Here is a 27,973-nt window from a genome sequence, read left to right as displayed (position 1 = left end):
GATTTGTCCTTTCAAATATTTGGGAGCCGGGGGGATATGTCATCTACTGGTGACTGTTGTTTTTTTAAATTGAGGGAACTCCAACTTTACTCCCACTGTTTAAATCCAGGTACCCTTAGATCTTATACTTTGATTATGGCAACAGTTAGCACCGCTCATTCTTGATATTGAACACAGTAAAGACCCAATTTTAGGTGACAAACAAAACACAAGGCTTTGTCCTTGTAGCTGACTAGTGAGATAGCTCATGTTGCATACTAGGATCATGATGATAATGATAACCAACTGAAACATGTTTGGTAAACTTGGCAGAGTCAAGAACAGAAACATCTCATTTAGTACCACATTCATTTTCAAACCTTAGAAGAGTGAAGAAAAGTGACAAGAATAAACAGAGGAATTGCACATGTGGCTAGATAGCTTTGAACAGAAAAGTAGTATAAAGGATAATGTGTAGAAATCAAATATTATCCCAGGTACTGTTTGATTATTTGTACAACATGGAAGAATGACAGCTATGAATGTGGTCACATGTATAAGTATAGGCAGATGACCATGACACTGTTTCCAAACAGGCCCTCTGCAGTTTCTGGTAGATAGATGTCAAAGAACCTGCACTTGGATCAATCTCTGCATGTTCTCATATATACTTTATTTCTGCTGCTTCTATAAATATGCTATATGCTCTTAATGTAACATGTTTATGGAAACTGATTGCGTGTATTTGTACTCTGTTGCCTTTGTTCCATACTAGATGGCTTTTCTCTTATCTAATCTCATGTACGTCTGTAATTTCAACGCAGTGCTTGTAATGCAACCCATGGTAAAGCTCTGCACCGTTACTGAACAAAGTACCAATATATTTCGTACAGTTTGACTGGGCAGGGCTCCTATCATACTTTGTAATATTGCAGGTTGAATGTAATTCTTTGACTTGACTGTATTTAAGTAACACCTCAGGTAAGGATAGAGGTAAAGTCGTCACAGTTACTGATCAAGGCTTATGTGTTAAATTGAGGATGGGTGGTACAGGTGTCACAGAGGTCACGCACAGGGCAAGACCTTTGTACTTGATATGTACAAGTTGAAAATAAAGCAGGTCTCAGATTTTTTAAGACCCTGGGGTTGATATTATTTTTCCACATCATTTTTTATTCAAGAAACCTTGAAAATATCTTAGGAATTTGTTAATATAATAGACTATGTGTAAGATGACATGAGTGATTAAGTATATTTCTGCAGGTTTTTAATTTGCTGAATGGTAACGCATGTAAACTGCAACGGTTTCTTTGTCATGACGTTAACATGCCCAACAGTATAGGCTTGAGATTTGGGTAGTACCTTGATTATTGAGTGAAACGCGAAAGGAGCAAACCGTAGAACGTCCCTTTGTTTCAAATACTACAGAGATTGCTGACAACAACCATAGCTGTGGAGTATGTTCTTGACAAGTCAGAAGATCTGTTAATCAATACCATATATACTTCCCTGCATGGAATACCGTACCATTCCAACTTTTCTTCTGACATTAGGTTTCTGCTCAAAGATAGTGTTTGCGGAAAGGTATATCCAGAAGGAGGTGAAATATTTGACAATATGTAATACACAGTATTTCCTGAAGGACCAAGTTAACTTTACTTATCCGTGAAATATTTGACAATATGTAATACACAGTATTTCCTGAAGGACCAAGTTAACTTTACTTATCCGTGAAATATTTGACAATATGTAATACACAGTATTTCCTGAAGGACCAAGTTAACTTTACTTATCCGTGAAATATTTGACAATATGTAATACACAGTATTTCCTGAAGGACCAAGTTAACTTTACTTATCCGTGAAATATTTGACAATATGTAATACACAGTATTTCCTGAAGGACCAAGTTAACTTTACTTATCCGTGAAATATTTGACAATATGTAATACACAGTATTTCCTGAAGGACCAAGTTGACTTTACTTATCCGTGAAATATTTGACAATATGTAATACACAGTATTTCCTGAAGGACCAAGTTAACTTTACTTATCCGTGAAATATTTTGTTTATATTGCTTCGTGGGACCATGTTAATAGTCATCATGAAGGCAGTTGTTTTTATTTGTCTCACAGAATGTTGAACTTGTACCAGAAAGGCTGATGGCATCAAAATGTCAAATCAGACTCTTCATTTAGTATCATTTGATAAACAGGGATGGAAATTCACCAATAATATCTGCTTTCCTGAAGAGTGATAGCAAAAGGCAATGCTCCAAATTATATTTGAAATTCTAGAAGCCCTTATAATTCCTTAAACATTAAAAAAACATGCCCCATAATGAATCAAATTCCTGTGAAACCAGTAGGTACAGTTCTTCATAATTACAGAACATAGGTACACTCAGACCCACTATAGTCAATTTATGAGCCACATGTGCCAGTTTCAAGGGACCTACTCTCTGTGTGAGGCAATATTGTATTTTTATTTAAGGTACTTGTACCATCATGTTTTTAATTCTAAGACTCTAGTACTGTTTAATGAAGCATAACCTTAGAGCTAGCAGATCCCTCTGTAACATACTCAGTGGAAGGATTTCCTTTATCCATGAATACAGATAATCATTAGCTAGAGTATATTGGCATATCACTGATGTGTAGGAATCAATGGCAAGGACGAAGGAAGATATTCGCTACTCAAAAGATGAATCGATCCAGGCTTTTTATCCTTCCGCTCTTGTAACACTAGCCCCAAACTTGAAAAACTGTTAATGTTATTTATTGCGATGCCTTGTTGGCTTGAGAATATTGAGGGGTGAAACCTTGCCTTGGACAATCATTTCTGGTCAAATGTACATAAATCAATATGTATCTCAGCCAGTTAGTCAGAATTTGGACCAAATACTCATTTTCTGAATCTTTACCAGGCATGAGTGAGGTTTGTATCAGATGTGGCAATCGCATACACAAATCTCTTGAGTGTTATGACTGGCACAAGACACAGGGTCTTTATGTAGCTGTGATTTCTTCGAATTTCTGATAGGGAACAGGCAAAGCAGTTCTTGATTAATAGGAGGGAAACTGGATCAGCTGTATTTTTAGCCGATCTATTGATTTGGCCTATTTTGAGAATGCCGATGGGTACATCGTTTATTGTCAATTCTGTTGGATGTGGATTTATATCAATTGATGGCTAATGGATGAGCAGAATTTCCTCTATAATGCCATTTATATTTTCCATGACAGTCATTTGATAAATTGTGTATGGCATTTTTTGTGAATATTCTTAGGAGGAAAATGATGACCCGTTTTCATACTTGTATCAGAAAACGACATGTAAACACACACAAAAAAAATGATACTAGGGCATAAATTGAGCATGCCAAAATAATAATTGTGCAAATTACTACCATTTGTTCTTTTCATCAATGGCATTTTATTGGCAAGTCCAGTTCATTTGTTCTTACTTGCATAATTGAAATCATTCATTACAGTAGGTTTTCAGATGAGTTTATTTTCTAGGACTATAACCTATTGTCAACCAATATGTCTGAAACATATTTTTCATATCTGATAATCATAAAGAGAAATGGTAGACAGAGACGTTGATGAAATTATGATGTTAACTATGTTAACTAGACAATGTTCCTGGTTTTGTTATGGTTAATAGGATTACTGTTAAGGATACAACCATTATGCAGAGTACATCTATAACTAACAGCTGCAGATGGAACGCCAACTGTTCATGGCTGTCTGAAATAATTGTCATGTTATTCAGTAATCAAACTGTAGAATCAGTGAACACAGTTAGTAAATGAGGAGAGATTAGTTTTTTGCTGCTTTTTAGTTTTAACAATATTCCAGCAATATCACAGCTGGGGACACCATATAGGAGCTTCACACATTGTTCTCATGTGGGGAATCGATGTTCAGCGTGACATTGAGTGAACGCTTTGACCACTAAGACACCCCATAGCAAACAGTTAATACAGTTAACAGAGACATCTTGCTAAATATTATCCCATGTTCCATGTTCAACACTGTCCAATTTCACATTGCACTTGAATCCATTGTAATCCAATTAATGCACAAAGTCTGTTCTTCATATTTTGCTGACATGGCAAAAGCAATTCAAGTTTCAAACACATCCAACATGGCACATCCATTCAATTTGAGTCCTGAGCTGGGAACTCATGTCTTTGTTTAGTAAGCTTGGAAAGACAAATACCCAAGCTGCAATTATTTAGCATTACCCATTTCTTGCCTGTAAGCTTATAACAGCTTAAACGAAGGCAAAGGTATGTTATTGGTGAATAGATGTTGACATTAACCTCTGACAATCTCAATCTCAATCTCAATCGACAATCTTAGAACATGTAACACCTATAGAAGGGATGACTATACTCTTCATGCAAAGCAAGTATACATGTTATGGTCTCTGATAACAGTGATGTTGCTGCTGTTAGTTGAAGTTTGAGCTGTCATAGTACTCATTGCAGTATGAATACATGAAGCCCTAGTCAATGATCATTGACCATTTTTTATGTTTGATGTAACAATGTAAGTTTGTTAAGTTGTATGCAGATGCTTTCAGTGTTTCCTCATATTGCCCCGCTGGGGTTCCAGCCTTTACATTCTAATCATTTAACTGGGAAACCATCAGCATAATAACTTGTCATGTTCTTTTTCATTCATCATGTATATATGACATTACATGATTTTTAACAAGTATTGAACATGGTAACGAACTTCCAGTAAAACTGATCATGTCTGCATGCATCATGAGACAATCATGTTTAAAGGTTGTGACAAAACATTCTTACAAAACTGACTTGACAAAACACGAATGTAATATTAGAACTTGAGACTAATTTTTCTAGTATTGCATTCCTCTTTTCCATTACAGCATCTTCTTTGATTAATGAATCATTGTTTTTAAAACTGGACTTACTTTGGTGTATAGACCAGTCTGAAATGAATGGAATGGTGGTAGTAGTGTTTTCATGTTGTCTGTAGTGGGAGGCTAGAACTATTATAGTGACTACAGATGGTCCATGCATCACTATGATCACTAGTAAATAACCCTGTCATGTCTATAGCACTGTGTAGTAACATATTTGCTTCTATTGGTTAGAGTGTACAATTAATTATCATGTCATATGCCTGATGCTGTAGCATATATATCTATAGCTTTACTAATGTTATTTACTCTATATTACAAGCAGAAAGTTGGCCTTGTAAGTATATATCTATTACATGTAGTCACTGCTGCACTATTAACCTGCTTTTGTGGTGATGGAGCTTCCTCAGGCAAGACTGGTTGTATTTCTTGTTCAGGAATTATCAACCTGTCAGCGCATAATTTGAAAATGCAACATTTTTTTATCGTTTTGACTGGATTAGATTGTGTTTGATTTGTAATTTGTAATACTACATAACTTTTTGTATATTTTTTATAATTTTATAAAACCTTTTTATCAACTTCAGTATATGTTTCATGCAGTTTAGAATGGTGTTGAAAATTTGAAACAAAAGTTATTACTAACACTATTAAGAACTGTATAAAATGTATAAATTGCTCTTGGCATGTTCTCATTGCAATTGTTTTGGAAAGCAAAGAAACAAGAAAGAAATTGGTCGTGCCTTAGTTTAGTATTAGATGTCTTTTTCTGCTTAAAAATCACCTGCTGTCACTTTGTATCTTCACGGCAATAGTCATGTTAAAAGGTATTGGGTGAATATTAAGCTTTGTTAAGGAAACACTGGCAATATTGTTGTCATTTTGTTCAAGTAATATAATGGTAACTCATCAAGGAAATTAACATGATTTTATTACAAATTTGCTTGTTTGCAGATGCGGCACAGATTTTGTTTGAATGAGTGATTTAGCTGAAATAGTGTAATTACAAATGTCTGAAAATCAAAGGGCCATAAGGATAATTATTTTCAGGTTGTCTCCTGGAAAACAGACATTAGTGAATGGTCATTACCATGGTTACATTGACATTTTACAATAATGACAAAGGGCATTTAAGAAACTGAAGATTTATATTCAGATAACATTAGTGAAAACACTTTGGGCAGTGCAGTAAAAACAAATCTACACATGCTATTGGAATTGGTTTTTGCTTGGTACCTGCTCCTTGCAGTGAATCAAAGGATTTCTCCTGCTTACTGTACAAAATTAAAATACAGTGCGATACATGTGTATATATAAATGTATGAATGTTTGTGTGTAAGATTGTAACATGCGTAAAGCCTGCAGCATGATGAGCTGCAATATTTGTTGAAAAATATGCAAATTATTAATCATGTATTTGTTTGTTAAATGGACATTACCTGTTGAGTTCTTTCCACATTGAGCGAAAATGTCCCAAACAGATGACATGTTTCTTATGTCCTTTGCCCAAGCAGTATAGGTGGCCTATCATCCTCTGCTTTCTACAAAGACAGATTGAGTTTAGTTTAGTTTTATGCAGCTTTAGTCTTCGTATGATCAGCAGATGCTGTCACCACTAGACTAACTTACCGCACCCACCTCTCTACAAAGGCTATGTTGGAAAGTATCAGTTTGAATACGTCATAATTAGTGAGGAAGAGGTGAAAATGAGACTCTGAGGTTTCTGCATTTCATGATGATGAATGTTCAGAATGTAGAAAACATGTTTGACCTTTCATGAGAAACAAAACGACAATAATTGAAAACACTGACTTTCTTGATCATCATAATTCTAATGGTTTTGGATTATAATGCATAAATTTGTTGGCTGTTGAGTACTTGTAGTTGTAAACATCCTTCTTTTGTTTTCTCCCATTCTCCTGCATTTAGACATTTTCCCAAAACTTTGGACTCAAGATTATTTTCTTATCATAATATGTGGTATTTATGAAAGCAGATATGCATTAGTATTATTTGATAATATATGCAAACACCCATATGTGAGATTAAGTTTATGTTTGTATGTTTGCTGTGTTTTATCTCTATGAGGAATGTAATGTGTGAATGTACATCTTCTAACAGCTCATTAATATGTTTGTTGGTTCAAGTGTAGACTCAGGTTATTTATGGATTTAGGGGAGAGCAATCACAGAAAGGTATGCAACACCCAAACAAATATCTCACATCACAGTACCTCACAAGGCCGATGCTGGTGCATTTGAACACAATGACACTCAGCTTGTGGTATGCATGTTTACTCGTTCACATGGTCTGTGCCGTATTTTCCACATTTGCCAGCTAGTGTATACATATTTGTGTGCAGGCACTGCAGCCAGGTGTCACTCCCATAGCATCTGGTCATGCCCAGGCACATACCTACTGCTACACATGCCACGGTATGCTCTTCATGTAGCCAGCATGTCTGCTGCCACCACACCCACTGACAGCAGCCCTAGACTCATATCACCAGTTCTTGTACCTGGATAGTGAATCAGAGGGGGTGAACTCTTCTTGGAACAGGACTTGGGTTATTGGAATGTCAGCATGACATGGGAAGAAAGGTTAGAGTGGTGCTGGTCTGTGACCTCTATGTTCCTGTTGAAACCTATGTGGTGCTGACTAACCCAGAAACATGATCTGTACACTGGGAATTGTCTCATTTTGTACATGCACATATTGCTGTTGCCACGCCTACAGATGACATTGACATTTATTGTGAAAACACCATCATCACATGTTCAAACATTGTTAGCTCAAAATATTAGACATTCTACCATGTAAATTGATAAATCCTTCAGATATACTTTTTAACTTTTATTTTGACAGTTTAACACCCACATACTTTAAGTTTAAACTGGTTTTCCTGGTTTTCTTGAAACAGTCTATCCATGTCACAATATTTACTAATCCAAGTCAACATGCTCAACTCATGCTTTCATCAGCTGGTATAAAATTAAAAACAATGTATAGTAAGTAACTTGATCATGATAATTAACATCATTAATGGGCTACACATTATTTAATATGCATATTGTTAACGTATAACATGTTTTAGGGGCTTTTGATTTGCATGTTTGTGGGTAGTTGTTTATGTTCGTGTGTGTGTTTGTGACACTACTACGAATTGATCACAGCAAGTTTTGGTAGTGGAGTTTATTTAACCATCTCTTGTGCACTTGTTGTTTGTTTACATGTTTCAGGATCAAATTGAATTTGCGTGTAGCACAGCTACTGTCAGTGTATGAAATAAGGCCCATCTGACTGCCCAAGACGGGCTAGATTTCTGACAGACAGTTTAAATTTACAGCTAGTCTGCCTGATGGTCTGGTCAAAATTTTACAAAACATGTTCAAGTAATATTCTTTTGATTAAATCCATTTTCGGCTGTTAACAATTTGAAGTTGCCTGCCCTATGTCTGGCTGGGTTTTTGGCTTATTTCATACTCTACCACTGTATACAGGACAGGTGCCTATGTTGGTAATCTCACATGACCAAATGTATTCCACCGAACAAATTTTGCCTTGTTGCCCTAACAGTGTGTTCATATGAGGCATGTTGAATGTGCAGCCATCCCTCTTATTAACATCTCACTGAATACTGTCAATGTCATGTCCGAATCACAACGGGCCAAATAATGGCTGCATGTTTAACATTGGAGTTTGCATGATCATGGTATTCTGTTTGTATCATTTTCAACGTTCACTGGATTTTGTAATTATCTTTAAGTTATAGCTGTTGATGCCATAGGAACATCACATCAGTCCATAAATGGTTAGAATTGAAACCTGCTCACCACTTGCATTGTCTCGATATCAATACTTAATCATACTAAGGACTATGTTGTCTTTTCATTTACCTGGCTTAAAGTCAAGGGTATATGTCATTGTGTGTTTGTCTGATGTCTGTCATGCATTGTAAATATCATCTAATCAGAAACCACTGGACCACTGAAAATAAAACCACTCATGTTTGTTCCCACCTGAATTTGTTCAAAAGACTTGAATCGATTTTCAGTATGGCCACAAAGCAGCCATATTGAAAACCTCTTTATTGCCATTATTCAGTAATTTTTCTTCAAAATATAATGAATTTTGTATTATGTTCCTTGCAGTGGTGTTATTTTTTTTTCTCTTTTGGGTGTAGGGTTATTTTTGTTTCAGTATTTTATGATAAGGCATGTATCATGGTTATTTGATATTAACACCCTTCTCCTGAATTCTCTCACATTCCTGCCTGTAAACATCATCACTTCAGAAACTCTTGATAAAGTTAACAATGAATGTGAGATTCTTTGAGAGAAAATCTGAAAGACAGCTATATGATGGCATAGTCAGTCAGTCATAGTCTCTCAGCCCAGTTAAGCAAACCCAAGTACCTTTCTCAGTAGGTTTGTAATATTATTCTGTGGACTGTTTTTAACATTTTATTGTGCTAAAGAGAATTATACCACACTCAGGCATTGCTTTTACTACCTAGGTCAGACTGCTCTTCAAATATTAATGCTGTTATTTTCATGATAAGTGTCTGCCTTAGCATCACAGGGATATCCACTGAAATCAGACAAGGATGCATAGATGTAATGATGATAATGATAATGACATTTATATGGAAGCCACAACATATACTAGTACACTCACCCACAAACATGGTGAAAGGCATATCTATAGGTCAATCCCCTAATGATCATTTAAAAATCAATAGTAATTTCTGATGATTTTTGTTTGCTACATCAGCTTTGTTCATAAAAAAATATTGCTTTGTTAAACATAATCTAACATGGTGCTTGTTTGCCAAGACTAGTAAGGATCACACTCATCTTTCACACAGGGATTCTGGATTTTGAGTGGTTTGTGGTTCTTTGTATGTGGTTCTTTGTATGTGATATCTCAGATGAACCTGGGGGAAAGGCTCTGCCAATGTGTGGTTATGTGTTATTGTGTTCTGATTGAGTGGATCATTGCTCATACTTGTAGTCATTCCTCTAGACAAGATGTGTACAGGCAGCTATGGTGTAGCTCTGCTGCTGCAGCTGACAGATGCAAAGCACATTCATTTACCTTTCACATCTCCATCTTGGGCCAAGACATCTAAGGTGCCAGAAGTAACTGCAGATTTGCATCACTAGCCCCATGCCGATAGATTTCACAACATTCATTAAATCTATGCCAGCACAATTTTGGATTTTCCTCAAACATGAAGACGACACGTCTTCTCCATTCCCTAATGAGAAAGGTTAAGAGATTCAGAGAGCACCTATATTCCAGTGCTATAAAAGACCTGAAGGACCCCACTTGTTTCCTCAAACTTCTAGTACTATGCCGTAGATGATCAAGATAATTGATTAGTTGAAACGTGTCTCACAAGATTTCTTTGTTCAGTGATCCATGCTTAAAGGAAGTGTCAAGTTTCTCTTTGAAGTAAGATATTTCTGGTATGAATTGCATTACTAACTGGCATAAGTAACTTCCTGTTGATGAGGTTTGAAATCATATTTTAAACAATCCAAATACTTGTACTAATGTTGTTTCCTTGTATTTTCAGCATCCTTCTATGGGGAGAGTTACATCCGGGTGCCATTCCAGGAGGCATCCAAATCCTCAGAGATTAAACTCTACTTCAAGACTCACCGCCCACATGGGTTGCTCCTTCTTGCAGCAGGGACCACAGACTACTTTGCTGTGGAGCTCAGGTCTGGCATTGTCAAGGTCAGGGTCAATCTGGGCTCGGGGGAGGCCACGGTGCAGTCCACCCCGGGCCTGCGCTTGGACGATCTCCAGTGGCACTTTGTGCACATAAACCGTACTCAAAGCAAAGTGACGCTAAATGTGGACAATGTTGTTTTGAGCACAGTTGAGACCCCAGGATCATACCATGAGCTGAACATTCAACATGGGATATTTCTGGGGGGCATTGGGACTTTCACTGATGTGTACATCGGAAATTTCCCCAACTTCCGCGGGTGCCAAAGAGATGTGTTTTTCAATGGCTATGACATCCTGAGGCAGGCAAGACTTCTTAACAGCCCTCTGTACACGTTTGAGATATTCTGGGATTGTGATGATGAGTTTGATGCTGGTTCATACAAGCCTATCAGTTTTAACACAGAAACATCATTTGTGGCGTTCCCTCACCTGCATATACGAACAGAAGGAACATTTTCATGTGACCTGGTGACAAAAGCTGACAATGCTATTGTCCTGTTTAATTCAGGCAGAAGGTCATCAGCTCAAGACTTCATTGCACTAGAAATACTGAAGGGGAAACTGCAATTGTCCATCAACAGTGGGAGTGGCATAATATCGGTACCATCAGACATTGTTGTGAATGATGGTTTGTGGCATCAGGTCGATATGACCCTGACAACAACAACAATGGAGTTGTCTGTCGATGAGGTGAGACAAGAAACGACATTCAACCTTGGTGATAACCAGTATCTGAATCTAGCTGGACATATGTTTGTAGGTGGTCTTGGACTCAAGGCAAGAACACATGCCATAAAGATTGGCCTTGAGTCATTGCAGGGTGACCGAGGAATGAAAGGGTCCATGACTGGATGCATAAAGAACATTGTTGTGAACAAAAGAACTTTTGGGTTCAGGGATGTTCAGATTTCTCGACTTGTTGATCCTCAGTGTTCAGGACGTTTTCCCTGTGCACCTGAGCCATGTATTGTAGGTGCTAATTGTGTGGAAGTTAATGAGGAAGACTTCCAGTGTGTCTGTGATAAGACTGTGTGTACCAAAGAGACACCAGATAAAACCCCTGGAGTTGTCTCCAGCAATGATCCCCGTGAAGTGCTGGCGATAGAGGAGCTGAAGGTTCAGGAAGGAGCAGAGGCCCCAATTACCACCAACATTATTGATGTGATATTTGATTATCAGGCCTACAGGTTGAGGGAGTCTGCCATAATGTTCCATGTGAAAGTAGCACCTCAATATGGACGTATTGACATCAACTTGCGAAGGAGGAGGAATGGTGGAAAGTTCACACTTCTTGATCTGATTGGGGAAAAAATCTCCTATATTCATGATGGAACTGATACCAGAAGTGATGATGTGACACTCGAAATGACCATATCCTCAGATAGCCAAAATGTACCTGAAAAATACAAAGGAACATTTGCTTTTGTTGTGCCAATTAAGATAATACCAAGGAATGACCCGCCAAAGATTATTGTTCCCTCGGGAAATGTTATTCAGGTCATTGAACGTTCAAAATTCCAGATGACAAAATTGGTCCTTGACATTATAGACCCTGATTCTGATCCTTCAAATCTTGAGTATACTGTAACCTATTTGAGGAAGGGAGGTGGATATTTTGAAAAGTCCAATGCAACTGGACAAAGACTGAAGACGTTTACTCAAGCTGACATTAATACAGGCTTGATATGGTTTGTTCATGAGGGTCAGTCTACATCTTTCCTGCGTCTGAAAGCAAGTGATGAGTCATCAAACAGTGATGCTGTTGATCTTCGATTTACAGCTGTAGATATGAAGCTTGAAATTACAGCCAATTCTGGCATATTTGTATTTCATGGGATGTCCAAGCTTATCCTTCCTGAAAACCTGACCACTGTTACCAATGTCCCTTCCCAGCAAATTGAAATTAGGTACCGCATATCTCAACAGCCAAAGTATGGAGAAATTCAAAGACGACAGCATGGTGATGAGGAGTGGACACCAGTAGAAACCTTCAGCCAGAGACACATTGACAAGAAAAGGCTGCGATATTCTCAGACAAAGTTTGGCCAGTTTCCAACGTCAGATAGTTGCATGTTTACAGTCACAGCAAAGGATGTCTCCCTGAGTGACACAGTGTTCCAGATTGTTTTCCAGACTGTCACTCTGAGGCTGCAGAATATTGCAAAGCTGGTTGTTCTACACTCACCGTATACCATACTGAAGAGTGAACACTTTCTGGCTGTTGCTAATACTGAAATTCCAGCTGACAGAATCTTCATATCTATCATGAGGCCCCCAAGTCAAGGTGGACTGTTTATTTTCAGAAACCCTGTCCGAGATGTGACTGAATTTGATCAGAGAAGAGCTCTAAAACGCAACTCAAATTTCACCCAACAGCAGATAAATGACGAAAAGATCTATTTTAAAGTTTACAAACCATCTTTCAAGAAATTTGAAGATTTCTTAGATCTGAAAATATCATTTGCTGGAGCAGAATCTATTATGACTCGCTTCTTGGTGGAGTACATACCAATGAAAAGTTCAGTAAGATTTACCAACAATGGTTTGAAAAACGTCATAGAAGGTGGTAAAAAGGTAATTGAAAAAGATGATTTGTTTCTTGAAATGGACAATTACAGAGACTTTCAATTCTCAATCATGACCCCTACAAAACATGGAACTCTTAAGTTGGTAGACCCAAGATCCCATGTTGTGCTTGCTGATGATATATCCAGGTTTACAACAAAAGATATTGAGCAGGGGAAACTGACCTACCAGCACGATGATTCTGAACACAGTGAGGATTCCTTTATGTTTTCAGCTGCCCCTATCATTAACACAGCAGACAAAGCTATGGAAATTCAGGAATTTTCTGGAACATTCACAATACAAATTCGCATGAGGAATGACAACCCTCCGGCTATTCTAGTTAATAAAGTGTTCCATATAGTGAAGAATAAGGAACGCTTGCTTACAATTGATGACCTTGAAGCAATTGATCCAGACATTGAATATAATTCTGACAATTTGAAGTTCACCCGAAAAGGGATGAGAAATGGAGAAATCCTTGATTCCAAAACTAAAGAACCAGTGTTTGAGTTCTCCCAGGAAGACCTGAAACAGAAGAAACTAGTGGTGAAGCATCGAGGAGCTGAGAGTGATCAGGCAGCAATATTCGTAACTGATGGACAATTTGTGAAACCCTTCCTGTTCCAGATCCGTGCCTCAGACCCTTACATCAAAATCATCAACAACACTGGCATCAAGGTCCAGAAAGGCAGTTATGCTTCTCTGACAACAACAAATCTTAGTGTAGAGACAAATGTTGATGTCACGCCTGAAGAAATCAACTTTGTTTTAACAGAAGAACCATCAAGTGGTCATTTGAGGATAAGGGGGAAAATGGTCTCAGAGTTCACCTTCGCAGACATCATTGCTGGAAATGTCAGGTACTGGAATGACGGGGGTATGGAAATGGAGGACAAGTTTAAATTTGCTGTTCTTGCAAAAGAAGCTAGGGTCAATGGAGTTTTCCCAGTGATGGTCTTTCTTGAAAGTCAAATGCATCCTCCTGAGATAGTGCATAACAGATTTCTTGAAGTCCCAGAGGGTTCAAGTGCCACAATCACTAAGGGACATTTGCATGTAGTCCATCCAGCTGCTCTGCCCAAAAATATTGTGTTCACTATTGAAATTCTGCCATCACATGGAGATCTCAAGATTAAAGGTAGAACTGTTCGAAGCCTGGCCCAAGCAAAATTTTCACAATCTGATATTGATTCTGGGCTGGTTGCCTATGCTCCTCGAGAAGTAAATTTCTTGACAGATAAAATTGTATTTGAGGTCACCAATGGTATACAAACTTTAAGTAATTTGGAATTCTTCATAGAAATTGTTCCAGCTCATCTTCCTCTGATTGCTAAAAACCTTACTGTAATCGAAGGTGCAAGAATTCAACTGACAAACAAAATGATAAGTGTGAAAGGCCGATACTTCATGGGAAAAGAAATCATCTACAAAATAGTAGTTCAACCTTTGCACGGATGGATTGATTCAAATGACAGGGAAGGGACACGTATAGACACATTTACATCTGCAGACCTTGCCAACAACAAGATCTCCTATGAACATGACAATGATGAAAGCCTGACAGATTCATTCTCAATGATTGCCCAGATGGCTGACAACAGCAAGAGAAGCCTTCAGCAAACGGTGTATGTGAATGTCATTCCTATCAATGACAAGCCACCCCGTGTGGTGGTGAACAAGGTCCTGGAAGTATGGAAGGGCTCAACTACAGTGATAAGCAACCACAGTCTTCTTGCTGAGGATCCAGACTCCCCAGTCTCGGAGATTATGTTCATGTTGTCTGATGTCTACAGTGGTCATGTGGCATACATTAATGACTCTTCACTCGCCATTAAAGAGTTTACTCAAGAAGAAGTTGATAAAGGTCTTGTCGCTTTTGTTGAAACAGGTAAAAGTGTTTACTTTTTCTGTCAAACTATCATTTATAATAGAATTTTGTTGAACTTTTAAGTAAAAAATTTGTGTAGAATTGACATTTGACTTCCATGAGTTATGGTCAGCCCATTTCATGACTTCCAGTAGACACATGTCACTCCTACACTGCATTGTGAACATTTGAATTGAAAGATGAAGACTGCAGCAGACAAACCTTTGAAGTATTGACCATCATGACCATAGACCATCACGATGACTTGGACATACCTGAGTGATTACAGTCCCGAATCAGTTCAAAAAGACAAACCTGTATTCTTTCTAGTTTTTTTTATATGCATTTGCACTTCCAAAACTCATTATGGTCTGATGTATTCATTGTAACATAGTTATAAACAGACACCAAACATCCATTTTATTATACAGTATTGATGATGAAAAATGTCTTTGGAAAGGACAAAATATAAGGGTTGTGCTGTAAATGTTTTGAATGTATGTGTATTTGGAAAATGGTTAATTGGACGTGGTTATATGTTCTACAAGATGAGTAATTGTGATACCCCGGGCCAAAATGTCATGCACTGAGCAAATTATTACTGTTAACTAGTTAAAGGAGCATTGTTCTTTACCTTGCAGGTGAGGACGATGGTGGCTTCATGTTCCAGGCTACAGATGGTACTAACCTGGACACTGTCCATCAGTTCAGGATCAACACCAAACCACTCATACTCACAATGCAGGTGAAAAATGACCTGAAAGTTTTCCCCAATACTATGCACCCAATCACTGCAGATGTCTTGTATGCTGTCACCAGTGACAAAAACTTTAAGCGCATTATATTTAGCATTACATCAACGCCTCAGAAGGGAGAAATTGTGAACTTGGTCAGTGGACGGCCTCAGAGAGTGTCCTCGTTCAGTCAGGAGGACATTGAAAGGAAGAGGATATTCTACAAGCATGCTGGTTACATCTCTGGGTGGTCCGACTCTGATCAGTTCCGATTTAATGTATCCACAGCTTATGCTCAACCCCTTCCTGAAGCAATGAGAGTTGACATTTCTTATGGGAATATCAACGCAGATAATGAGAATACATTGCTGAGAGTGTCCAGAGCTGTGGTGGATGAAGGTAAGGAAGTGGCTCTTAGAAAGGAAAATTTGGACCTGACAGAGTTGGAGATGAGACTGAGACAGTTTGGCAGAGGCCTCAGTGTTGATTATGTCCTGATGAGTTTACCAAGACATGGCGTGCTTTATGAACATAGGAGGGAGCTGCAGCTCTTTGAAACTTTCAGTCAGTCTGTAGTGAACCAAGGCTTGATAAGATACAAGCATGATGATTCTGACACTACTGAAGATTCTTTTGAGTATGCTGTGAGGATTCAGAAACCTCTAGGCTCTGTTAGCCTTGCAGATAGCTATGTTACCAACTTTACAATAACTATCAATGCTATCAATGACCAACCATTCAAATTAGTGACGAGAAATCCACATGTAAGAGTGGTTCAGGGAGCGTCGAACAACATCACAGGAAAAAATCTGAAAACAGTTGATCTTGACACTCCACCAGATGGCATTGTGTACAATATTGTCACTGGACCTCAAAATGGCAAGCTGATTTTCTGGGACTTCCCCAACATAAAAATTACAACATTCACACAAGCTGACTTGGACAAGGGAAGGTTGCTGTTTGAACATGATGGCTCCAAACAACCAGGGGCCTTTTATTTTAAAGTTTCTGATGGAAAGTTTTCACCTTATTACAAAATTTTCAACATCCATGTTATTCCACTGAAGATTGAGGTTCTTTCAAACAATCCTGTGGAACTGGTTCAGTCACATTCATCTGTGTATGTCACAACCAAATACTTCAATATCACAACCAATGGCCATGTTGACAACATTTGGTATGAGATTACTAAAGGGCCTGAATATGGCAAAATATACTTTCAGGATAGTGGCACCAAGACATTTTCACAGGCAGATTTAGACAAGAATGTCATTCTCTACATCCAGAAGGACATGACTGCAGGGTCAGACTATTTCATGTTTGATCTCTACACAAAAAATATTGATTTCCGGTTGCGTGATCAGCGAATTGACATCACTGTAATTCCTCTGATTAAACAAGGGCCTTTTGAAGCTCCTGCAGGCTCTACAACAGCAATAACTGTGTTCAGTCTGGATGCTAGTGAACTTGCTAACATAACTGGGGGTAACCCAACATTTGATGTTTCAGACCCTCCAAACCATGGCAGTATTGTGAAAACAAAAAGCAGAGGAAGGAGGGCCTTAAATTCAGATGATTACACTGAGGTGGATTCATTTACCCATGAGGATGTCATTTATACAAAGGTGTATTACGTTGCTGACGTTCCATATGATCCGAACGTCAGAAGTGATAACTTCAGCTACAGTTTGCGTGCCGCTGGCGTTCAGCCTGCAGATGGAGTGTTTTCTGTTCAACTTGAGCCCCCTGAACCTGAAGCCTCGACTAAAACATCCTTCCGACCACACGTGACACCAAGATATCGGGATCGAGATCCCGTAGGTGGTGGTGTAATCCCACCAGATGAAGACGAGGATCCTTCAACAGATAATTCACACAAGGAGTCAGACCCAACCTCGAAGGAAGCTAAGAATCCTAACATAAGCAATGACTACATTATAGTGGCAGTGGTAGTGAGCTTGGTATTACTGATTGTTATTATAGCTGTTGTAATTGTGTTGCTGTTGAGGTGGAAGAGAAGGCGGGATATGGTCCGAGAGGAGACCAAGACTCGACCTAAGCCTCGGCCATATATCAGTGGTCCTCTACAGCTTGAGCAGCCCCATGTTCACATTGAGCCTCAAGTGGAATCAGGCCCTGGAGGATATGACCAGGCTGTGACCACTGGACACAATGCTGCTAGTAACATCCCAGTTATTAATGTATCACATGGACAGGACTTCCAAGACAAAAATGTGTCCTCTCCTCCAAGGTCACCAGACCTGAGTCGACAGGAGGTTAGTACGACTGTGCCTGCATGTAAGGTTACACCTTTGATTGAGATCCCAGAGTCCACGACAGAGGATGCCAGTGCAGAAGATAGTCTCAAGTCTACAAGTGGTGAATTGTTTAACTTTGACTGGAACCTGATGGATCCTGACCTGCTTCAACACTGTAGAACAACTACTCCAGTATTAAGAAAGAATCAGTATTGGGTGTAATGGTAGAATTCAGAATCATGTTTGCTAGTCACAAAAAGTTTCATTTGTCTGTGGCATTATTGAAGTGATGGCATATACATAGTTTGTTATGAAATAATTAGGGTCAAATTTGGTGATCTCAGATTAGTGGACTTGCCCTACTTTGGAACTCAGCAGTGTGTTGCTTTCTTGGGACTGCTGCAGACTTGATGATGAGTTGATGGATAAAGTGATGAAGCGTGACAAAAAGCACAAAAATATAAATTTTATCGCCATGGTAACGATGATGCTGACAGTTACAGTTATATAGATCTGAGTTGAGCATCACAAGGCATTGTTTGTGTGAGTCCGTAAGGAACAGAACTGACATGAAGATTAAGCATGTTACAATAAAAACAGACTGACTTCTTGAAACTTCTCCACTAGTCTCAGTAACCATAGCAATGTTAGTGTGCCTCCTGGTGATAGGTCTGTGCAGATTACAACAGTTTTTTGATGCAATATATTCACATTTTGTAGTTGAGAATTGCGTAATGATCATCTAGTGTTTCCTGGTCAGCTTCTGTAAAGTTGCTGTCATAAAATTGTATGTCTTATGTCAGAGTTGTCAAACTTGCCAATGGTTTGTGTATACATTCCATATGTATCACATGATTAAATGTTGACATAAATAGTTTTAAAAAAAATCCTGTTAATCATTGTAATAATCATTGTAATATAATAACAGTCTTTTTGTGTAAAGTGCAAGAACAGTGGACATTTCAGCTGTTCAGCCTTTCGTCATCATGAAAAGTTCAATAATAGTGTTGGTACAAGCGCTCATGCAAACGGTGTGCTTCATTATATTATTGTTTCAGATATCTTTGACTGGAGTTAGCAGTATATGACACTAACCTAAATCTGAATCCTTTATCTTTAGTAACCTCTGCTGATATTTGTCCACATTATAACACAACAATCTATGGCAAATGATCTTCAGAGCCAAGCTTAGTAAATTTTTTGGGCACAGACTGGATATCTGCTGCGGGGTAGGTAGATCTGTTAAAAAAAAAAAAGCACTGTTGTCATCATGTGATACATAGTGAACAGACAATTTTAGTGTTGGTTAATTCCTTTATACAACAAGCCTCCTTTTCGCTGTTGATGGACAGTTTTGTATTGCTTCTGTAGAGGTATATCTACTTCCGATATTTAATATAATCTTTATTATACACATGTTATATATTTGCAATGAAGTTAAGTTTTGTAATCAGTGAAAAACCATTTGAGATTGAGTCCACACTCTTTCTGTTTTGTGGTCAGTGGTTCAATGCGAACAGATTAGTAGAAGGTGAAATAAGAGTGAATTTTTGTGCATATGAAAATGTTGATGTGTGTGAAGGAAGACAATAGAATTTCAATTCTTGTTTTCACCTGTGTAATGTTTAAGTTTTGTCAAATTGAAACCTTGAAAAATGCTGAACATAATAGGTCACATATTAAGTAGCATTTGCAAAGAGGGATATGTTTTTGAAAAATTCTGTTTTAGTTTGGAAATAATGCTCTTTATGTTCCTTTGGCTATTTTATTACATGCACTGAAAGCAGATGGTTTTGAGGTCAGTTACTTCCTGTTACTATTGGCGGCCAGGCATATTACAGGAGTACCTTATTCAGCTGAATGGTGCCAACATTTTATATTTATCTTTTAAATGCTTTCAATGAGCAAGGGTATGTATTAAGCTCAAGTGATCCAAAACCAAGTGACCAACTGTCTCACACCATTATCAACTCATTGAATGGCATATGGCACTTAAAGTATATGTACATGGTTAGGCGAACATACCATTACTGGAACATCCAGCATGTTACAGCCTTTGTGTTCAACATGTGTGACAAAATGTTTTTTTGATGTGTCCACTTGGCTTGTATTGTTTTTCTTGCTGTGGCTTCTTTGTACTATTGCAGGACAGAATCATGCCACGATCTGGATGATTGACGCCAGTATATTCAAGTCTTACATTTTGTTGGACCAACTGACATTTTCATTAATGAATGCAAGATCTTATGTTTAATGGTGTAATTTTGCTTTATATTTGTCAATTGGCAAGGGGATGAGTGTTATGCAAAATGGACATAATTGTGTTATTCATTGATGGGAATGAATTGTTTCTTGTTGCCATGGTCACCATGTTCAAGGCATTCAGCACCTTTGCTGCTCTTTAGATTGAATGGCTTGTGTTTAGAAAATGATTGTAAGGCTTTACTCAAGTTACTATCTGTCAGAGGTACAGTGGTCTTCATACAACTTGACCAAAACTTAGATTTCTGTGTGTGTACTTTGTATTTTCACTTTTGTTATTGCACATACTGATGATTGGTACTAATTTGTTAAAAGTGTGTTGAAAGTTTGCATCAGTGTGTTGTTTGGTTGTTGGTGTGAAGCTACTCTGAAATAGCAGGACCCAATTTGTGTTTAGACACCTTCAGCAAGTCAGTGCTGTTATGTCAAACAACAATCTCACACACATGATGCTACTTTCAAAATGTTGGTTATTAGATCTATACATACACTGAGTCAGTGACGTCCTTAAACTAAAAGTTAAAGCAGTATGGTTATGTTGATTAAATACAAGGAAAGACATGGAGAATCACTGGATCCCCATTAATTTTTAGGAAATTATGTGTTGAGTGTTCTCCAGATGGTTGATATCAGTTGCAGAAGGCCCTTAATTTTGGTTTAATATGTGTGTCATGCTATATACAACATGCTTCTATACTGGAAGGAACCTTACCTTCACATTGGGTTGATTCTTTGTACTGACTCCATGGCCAGATAAACAGCAAGGTTGTTGAAGGGCTCCTGCTAATGTCTGTAGCCGTTAGAGATGAGGATATGCTGATAACACTTGGTTATGTTAGAAGGGTACATACCTGCTAATGTTTGTGAACTTCTTGATGCAAGCCACATACGAGGCTTTGCCAGGATCCCGCCCTGCTAAATCTTGATACCAGCCACATATGAGGCTTTGCCAGGATCCCGCCCTGCTAAATCTTAATACCAGCCACATCTGAGGCTTTGCCAGGATCCAATCCTGCTAAATGTTGATAACCAGCCACATCTGAGGCTTTGCCAGGATCCAGTCCTGCTAAATCTTGATACCGGCTACATCTGAGGCTTTGCCAGGATCCAGCGCTGCTAATGCATTTAATTTGTAATGGCAAAGTGCCATGTATAGCTAGGATTCAGTCCTTGCAGTAGCTTAAACTTTATGGGAAGAGAATGCATCTGTTCATGTTCCTATTGTTTTTGATATTTCCTTGAGTATTTTGACCTGCTTACAAATTAGCTGGTTTGTATGGCAAAGTAATAATTAATGAGATTTACCTCATGAAAATGTATACAATGGTAATAATGTTGGCATAGCATTATCAGATAGGGTTTTTACTTCACCCAACCTTATACTATATGCTCTTGTTTCCGGTCAAATGCCCCAACACTCAGATATAACTTCATCAGTGCAGGTTCACAAAATAACCATTTAAGCTAATACATATAGTACTAACATATGTTTGTTCTCGTGTTGGGAGATGCTCCCAGATGTTTTTGTTAAATCAAGAGACACACCATGGTCAAACCTTCAGTCATGTTCTCAATAATTAACCAATCACCTCGTGCGCAATTTTTATATGCTAAGCAGTGGTGATATATGTTGTTTTTTCAGTCCAGAAAATATTAGTCATGGAAAACCAATGAAGTCTACTGTTGCCTGATATTGAAGCAATCTGCCCAGTCGTCGGTATCATGGCTATGGTACATGTGGCGTTAGGAATATTGCACTTTAATAAGTAGTTTAAACAAACATTGAGGCTACATCAACCCATGGGCCCTGAGGGACCAGTAAACAATGTGGGTTTTTTTAACAGGCAACTCTTTGAAGCAAGGGTGCAAAATTTCTTGAGAGCCATTGCTAGATTTTGCAGATGACAAGGAAAAAAACAGATCTAGAGTTATCTGCCTTCCATTGAATTGCATTTGCAAAACATCAGTAATTTCTGTACATTATGTGTGATTCAGTGTTATTCAAGGTAAAGAATTGCTACCATGAAGTAGCGAATGAGTTTGGCATTCCCAGTAGGGTGCACATGAATGTTGCTTGTATGTGGGGTACATAGGAAAATAATAGAAGCCACTCAGAAAGCCACATTTATGAGTGAGGCAAGATAATGCTCTTTATTTCCTGTTTGGTGGAACCAGGACCTAGCTTCAGTCATTGTTTATAAATAGTGATTACACTTCTGCCATATGTGTTCAACATAATTTATACAAAACCTGTGAAGCATTGAGTATAAAGACAAACAAAAATATTGAAATAATCATCAGTTTTCTACTGGAAGGTATATAATGCCAGATTGGAAGACAGGTCCAGGATGGAACTTTGTTAATTAAAGAGTCAGAACATCAATGAAGACACATTTGTCACTTTATTGTGTACTTTTATTTGTAAAACAATAAAATTGAAGGTTATTGATTGTACAACTATAGAGAAACAAATTGTTCTCGTGAGCATTGTGATCAAAATGTGCTTGACATCGGTTGAATATTGAGTACAGTTGTTGAGTGAATGGGACGAATTTATGCCCAAAGTGAATATATACCAAAAGGTAGACTGTCTGGTCCAGACATGCCCTTTTTGGAGACCATATTTTATTGATGGTATGCTGCTAAGTGCAGCCTTCAACAGCTGACAATCAATTAAAACCAGTATTCTGTTTTGAAATGTTTAGAATGAAAATGATATTGGGAAAAGCAGGGTTGGAGGTGGAGTAAGTGTTGTCATTTTACCAGATAGTTAAGGCATGAATAGACTTGAATTTTATGGTATGAAGTTGTTTTGGGTATGAAATGGGGGATCATTTTACCAGATAGTTAAGGTATGAATAGACTTGACTTTTATGGTATGAATTTGTTTAGGGCATGAAATGGGGGATCATTTTACCAGATAGTTAAGGTATGAATAGACTTGACTTTTATGGTATGAATTTGTTTAGGGCATGAAATGGGGGATCATTTTACCAGATAGTTAAGGTATGAATAGACTTGACTTTTATGGTATGAATTTGTTTAGGGCATGAAATGGGGGATCATTTTACCAGATAGTTAAGGTATGAATAGACTTGACTTTTATGGTATGAATTTGTTTAGGGCATGAAATGGGGGATCATTTTACCAGATAGTTAAGGTATGAATAGACTTGACTTTTATGGTATGAATTTGTTTAGGGCATGAAATGGGGGATCATTTTACCAGATAGTTAAGGTATGAATAGACTTGACTTTTATGGTATGAATTTGTTTAGGGTATGAAATGGGGGCTCATTTTACCAGATAGTTAAGGTATGAATAGACTTGACTTTTATGGTATGAATTTGTTTAGGGCATGAAATGGGGGATCATTTTACCAGATAGTTAAGGTATGAATAGACTTGACTTTTATGGTATGAATTTGTTTAGGGCATGAGTTCCCTGCCTGCCTTTTATCTTGTTTGTAGTTATAACCTGCCTTTGAATACTCATCTATTTGTTGACTTTTGTGAACAATTTGTATAGCACATTAGGTTCATAGTGCTTTTTATCAGCTTTTTTGAAACATGCCGTATTGATACACTGGAGAAATTATGTTGGTGTTAATTATTCTGTAAGTAAATCATAGCAGAACATGTTTAGAATTAGACATGGTGAGTTTGATGGTACTTTTGCTACCATTTTTCTAATTTGTAAAAAGAGTACATATATTGTTGAACTTCTATCGTACTATTGTGGGTTGATGTGAGTGACCAATCATGTACAGATTGCCAAAATAATTGGATATACACATTGGTGTTTATATGAACATACTTTGGTTCTTTTTCTCTCTACATTTCTTGTGTAAAATTGAACTTTTAAGGGAGAAGCAAAATGAATTTGTCATTAGCTTATTTTTGAACATACACATCGTTTATTGAACAGAATTGTATATTGCATAGGTTTTTAATGGTGAATGCAAAACAACAGTTGGACTTGTAGATATTAGCTCTATAAGTACTAGATATTGTATGGCGTCATCAGTGTCATGTATTGGAAATATATTAAGATCAAATAGTGCTGACTGCATTGCTTCATGACGCTGCTTGGAAAACAGGTTTCAACCCCAGCTAATGTTTCAGTGCAGAATATGATGTTTCTGTTAAAGGTGTGTGTCCATGGAATGAGGTCATATCACACAAACAAGTGTTTAAATAAAATTGTCTTCAGTTGTGTGTGAACTGTGCACATTTGAATGCTATTTTTGCTTTCTGCACTAGCGCTGTTTTGACTAATGTTGATGGTTACTTCATATATCGCCACTAATTTTCAATATAATTGAGTTAGACAACATGCATGAACTCAGCCGTGTTTTAAACATTAGCTACTCACATTTTCTTTCCTTCATCTGCTTCATATTCTAAAATGTGAAACAAATATTATTACCGTTATATTCACAAATGGTAAGTGCTTTTGAAGGACAGGAACAATAACAAACATGTTTAGACCACTTGCTGGTCCAACAAAAAAAGACCAGAGCATATTGATGAACAGTTTGTTATGTTATTAAAATATTGGTTTTTTTAATTAATTAATTATTTAATTAATGCATTAACATTATAGTTACAGTGCAAGATAATGCTTTGTGCTTGGATAGGACAGTAGTAAGGCCATGTATTAATACAAAATTGTACAAACGTGTGTATGAGGAAGAATTCAGTAGAATGATTATCTGTGCTGGGTGAACAATATGGAAGGATAACAGTGTATGGATGATCAACTTCTTTAGTGGCGTGAGAGCGATGTTTCGGTGTAAGTCATAATACTGTTACCAAGCAAGTCACTTTCACTAAAGAAGTTATTTATCCATATCTAGTTATCCTTGCTGCTCCAACTGCGAAAAGCCTCATATAGAAACTGGCTGAACATGTTGTCTAATCATGGCATGCCATGTATAGTGTACCAGGTCATGATAACTTTACTGTCAGGGCAACACTGCATGTTGCCATGTCACACAAAGTGCTTTGTTACAGCACAAATTTGATCTTTCTCTGGGTCTTTTACCTAAACCAAATTCAAGTCAGGATCACTGACATGTTGACAAACTGTTTGAGTCTGGTTAGAGTTATGTGCCCTTACCTAGCACAAAGTCCAAAAGGGATATGGGCGGCCACCAGATTCACATTGTATAGGTAACATAGACAAAGAGGAATCTCAGCCTAAGAGGTATCCTGACAGTGTGCATAGTACTGCATTTCTGAACATTATAACACTATTTCAGGAGTTGTTAGAAACATATTTACATATCGGCATGCAATGTAGATTGGATAGATATAATTAGCTGGAACTAGTCAGTAGCTGAATACCACATTGTGGAGATGTTAAGATGTCACAATATGTGTCAGGTATGTATTTTAGCTAATAGCTGGGTATTTGTTGAGAACTTTTCTGAAATGAATAACTTTGTTGTAGTTGCAATATGAGCATAATGTTGGCTCTTTTTTCATACTGCATAATTTCACAAGTGATATTAGCTAACCTCATTTTTGTGTGTGACTTTGAATCAATTATTGCATACTTAGTACAACTTGCATATGATGTACCCCTGGACATGAATAAATCTACTTAATGATGAAATTATGTATTCCTTGGCTTTTCTTTATTCACCAAGGCCTAGGTTTGACAATGTTTTACACTGTACCTACAGCGATAAAACCAGGGGTGGACACAGCTTTTTGAGAATGTGGGGTTGCCACTAATCTGACTATTAGTTACACCAGGGATAATTTACAATAGAGTCTCCCGGTTACACACTGTTTTGAATGGGTTGATTTATGATTTGGCACAAGTGATTGGGCACAACTTATCTAACTTAATGAGGCCCTTTCCCAATATTTACAACAAGTATATTTAGGTGAGAAACAAAAGGAATACATGAGAGGTCTTTTGTTTGAAAATATAACTGATTAGGATGAGTGAGTGAGTTCAGTTTTATTCCAGCTATATGGCGGCGGTCTGTAAATAATCAAGTTTGGACCAGACAATCCAGTGATCAACAACATGAGCATCGATCTGCGCAACTGGGAACCGATGACATGTGTCAACCAAGTCAGCGAGTCTGACCACCTGATCCTGTTAGTCGCCTCTTACCACAAGCGTAGTAGTCTTTTTATGGCAAGCATGGGTTGCTGAAGGCCTATTCTACCCGGGAACCTTCATGGGTCTGATTAGGATGAACAGAGGAATCGTTTAGTTTGACTGATGGAGGTGTTTGAAGATATTTGGATTTTCTTCACTTGAGAGGTCTGCATTGCCATGTAAAATATGACATGTATCTAGTAAACATCTGTTTTGTAAAATATCACTTATGTTAGCTAACAAGGTTTCTCTTTGTGGTTTATAAAGGGGACAATCAAAAAAAAAAAAAAAAAAAAATGATGTACGTTTTCACAAATACATGGACCACAAGAACACGACTGATCTGTTGGATAATGTTGATTCTATTCAAGTCGTAGCTGAACGTACTTACATTGTATTTCAACCTTGTGTGTAAAATATTTAGTTTACTTATTCCATATGAAAGGTGTGATGGGCACCTGTTGCGAATTGTTTTAATATTTCTTTTAAATGACGAAATGGAATCACAATTTCTTACAGCTGATGGGAGTGTGCTCCAGCTTTTATATTTGGCGGAATAAATTCACATCCTGAATATTTTAGTCTTGTATCGGGGACAGTATAATTTTCGGAACTCTACGTACGTTATAACAGAGATTATCTACTATCTGTAAATATAGAACAGAGATTATCTACTATCTGTATATATAGATCAGAGATTACGTAGACTTGCTTGAGAGGCATATTTTAGAAGTTGGAAGTAAATAGGATAACTGTATATGGATGACAACTTCTTTAATTAATACTGGAACGCGACGTTTCGATACAGGTTCTTCGATCGTTTTCAAAGTGTAAATGCTACAGGGAGAGAACAGGCGATATATATACATAAACTAATTAACAAGTGATGATAAAGACGACGGGTAAAAGGATAACATGGAAGCCAGTACTGCACAGAGCCTAGTATGAATACAAGTTAACAAAGTGATGATAACTAAGGAAGCCAGTGAGGTACACAGAGTGGGTTGTTTGTACAGTAGGCTAGAGTGGTTTGATGAGCTCATCGTAAGCTGTGGGGATGGGGTAGCCTTGGTCTCTGTTAATCAGGGGTCGGTATCTTTTGATGTTGATTGCTTCAGTTATTTTCCTTTTGGTGAAGTCTGATTGGTTCTTTGAGAGGATGGTGTAGTCAGTCCAGTTGATTTGTTGGTCGGGATGGGCCGCTATGTGATCTGACACTGCTGATTTCTGGTCCGATTTGATGGTAGATTTCTGATGTTCCTTGATTCTGGTGTCGACAGGCCTGGATGTTTCTCCTATGTATGAGTGCCCACAATTGCAGTCAATTTTGTAGATTACATCCTTGGGGTTGGGTTTTATGGCTTGTGGGTGTTTTCTTCCATTGGCCTGTAGGAGGGTGTTGATGGTGACAGAGGTGGTGAAGGTGGTGTCTATTCCTGCTTGTTGCTTAAGAAGTCTGCTGATCTGGTGGGAGGGCTTGCCGATGTATGGGATGGAAATCTTTATTGGAGCCGATTCAGGTCGAGAGTTTTTGGTAGTAGGTGG

General features: G+C 37.8%; 1 protein-coding gene across 1 annotated transcript in view; it reads left to right on the top strand.

Moving 5' to 3' along the window:
- The window catches only part of LOC137278246 (chondroitin sulfate proteoglycan 4-like), a 38,294-nt gene extending 12,367 nt beyond the window's left edge, over nt 1-25,927 (top strand). The window contains exons 2-3 of the mRNA XM_067810468.1: nt 10,460-15,076; nt 15,697-25,927. Coding sequence (XP_067666569.1) covers nt 10,460-15,076; nt 15,697-18,269 — 7,190 coding nt within the window. The 3' untranslated portion in view covers nt 18,270-25,927. The remainder of the gene's footprint in view (nt 1-10,459; nt 15,077-15,696) is intronic.
- Nucleotides 25,928-27,973: the final 2,046 nt, after the last annotated feature.

The sequence above is a fragment of the Haliotis asinina genome, chromosome 3 (assembly GCF_037392515.1).
Source record: "Haliotis asinina isolate JCU_RB_2024 chromosome 3, JCU_Hal_asi_v2, whole genome shotgun sequence".
Lineage (NCBI taxonomy): Eukaryota > Metazoa > Mollusca > Gastropoda > Lepetellida > Haliotidae > Haliotis > Haliotis asinina.
This window is presented reverse-complemented; position numbering and strand designations above follow the sequence as displayed.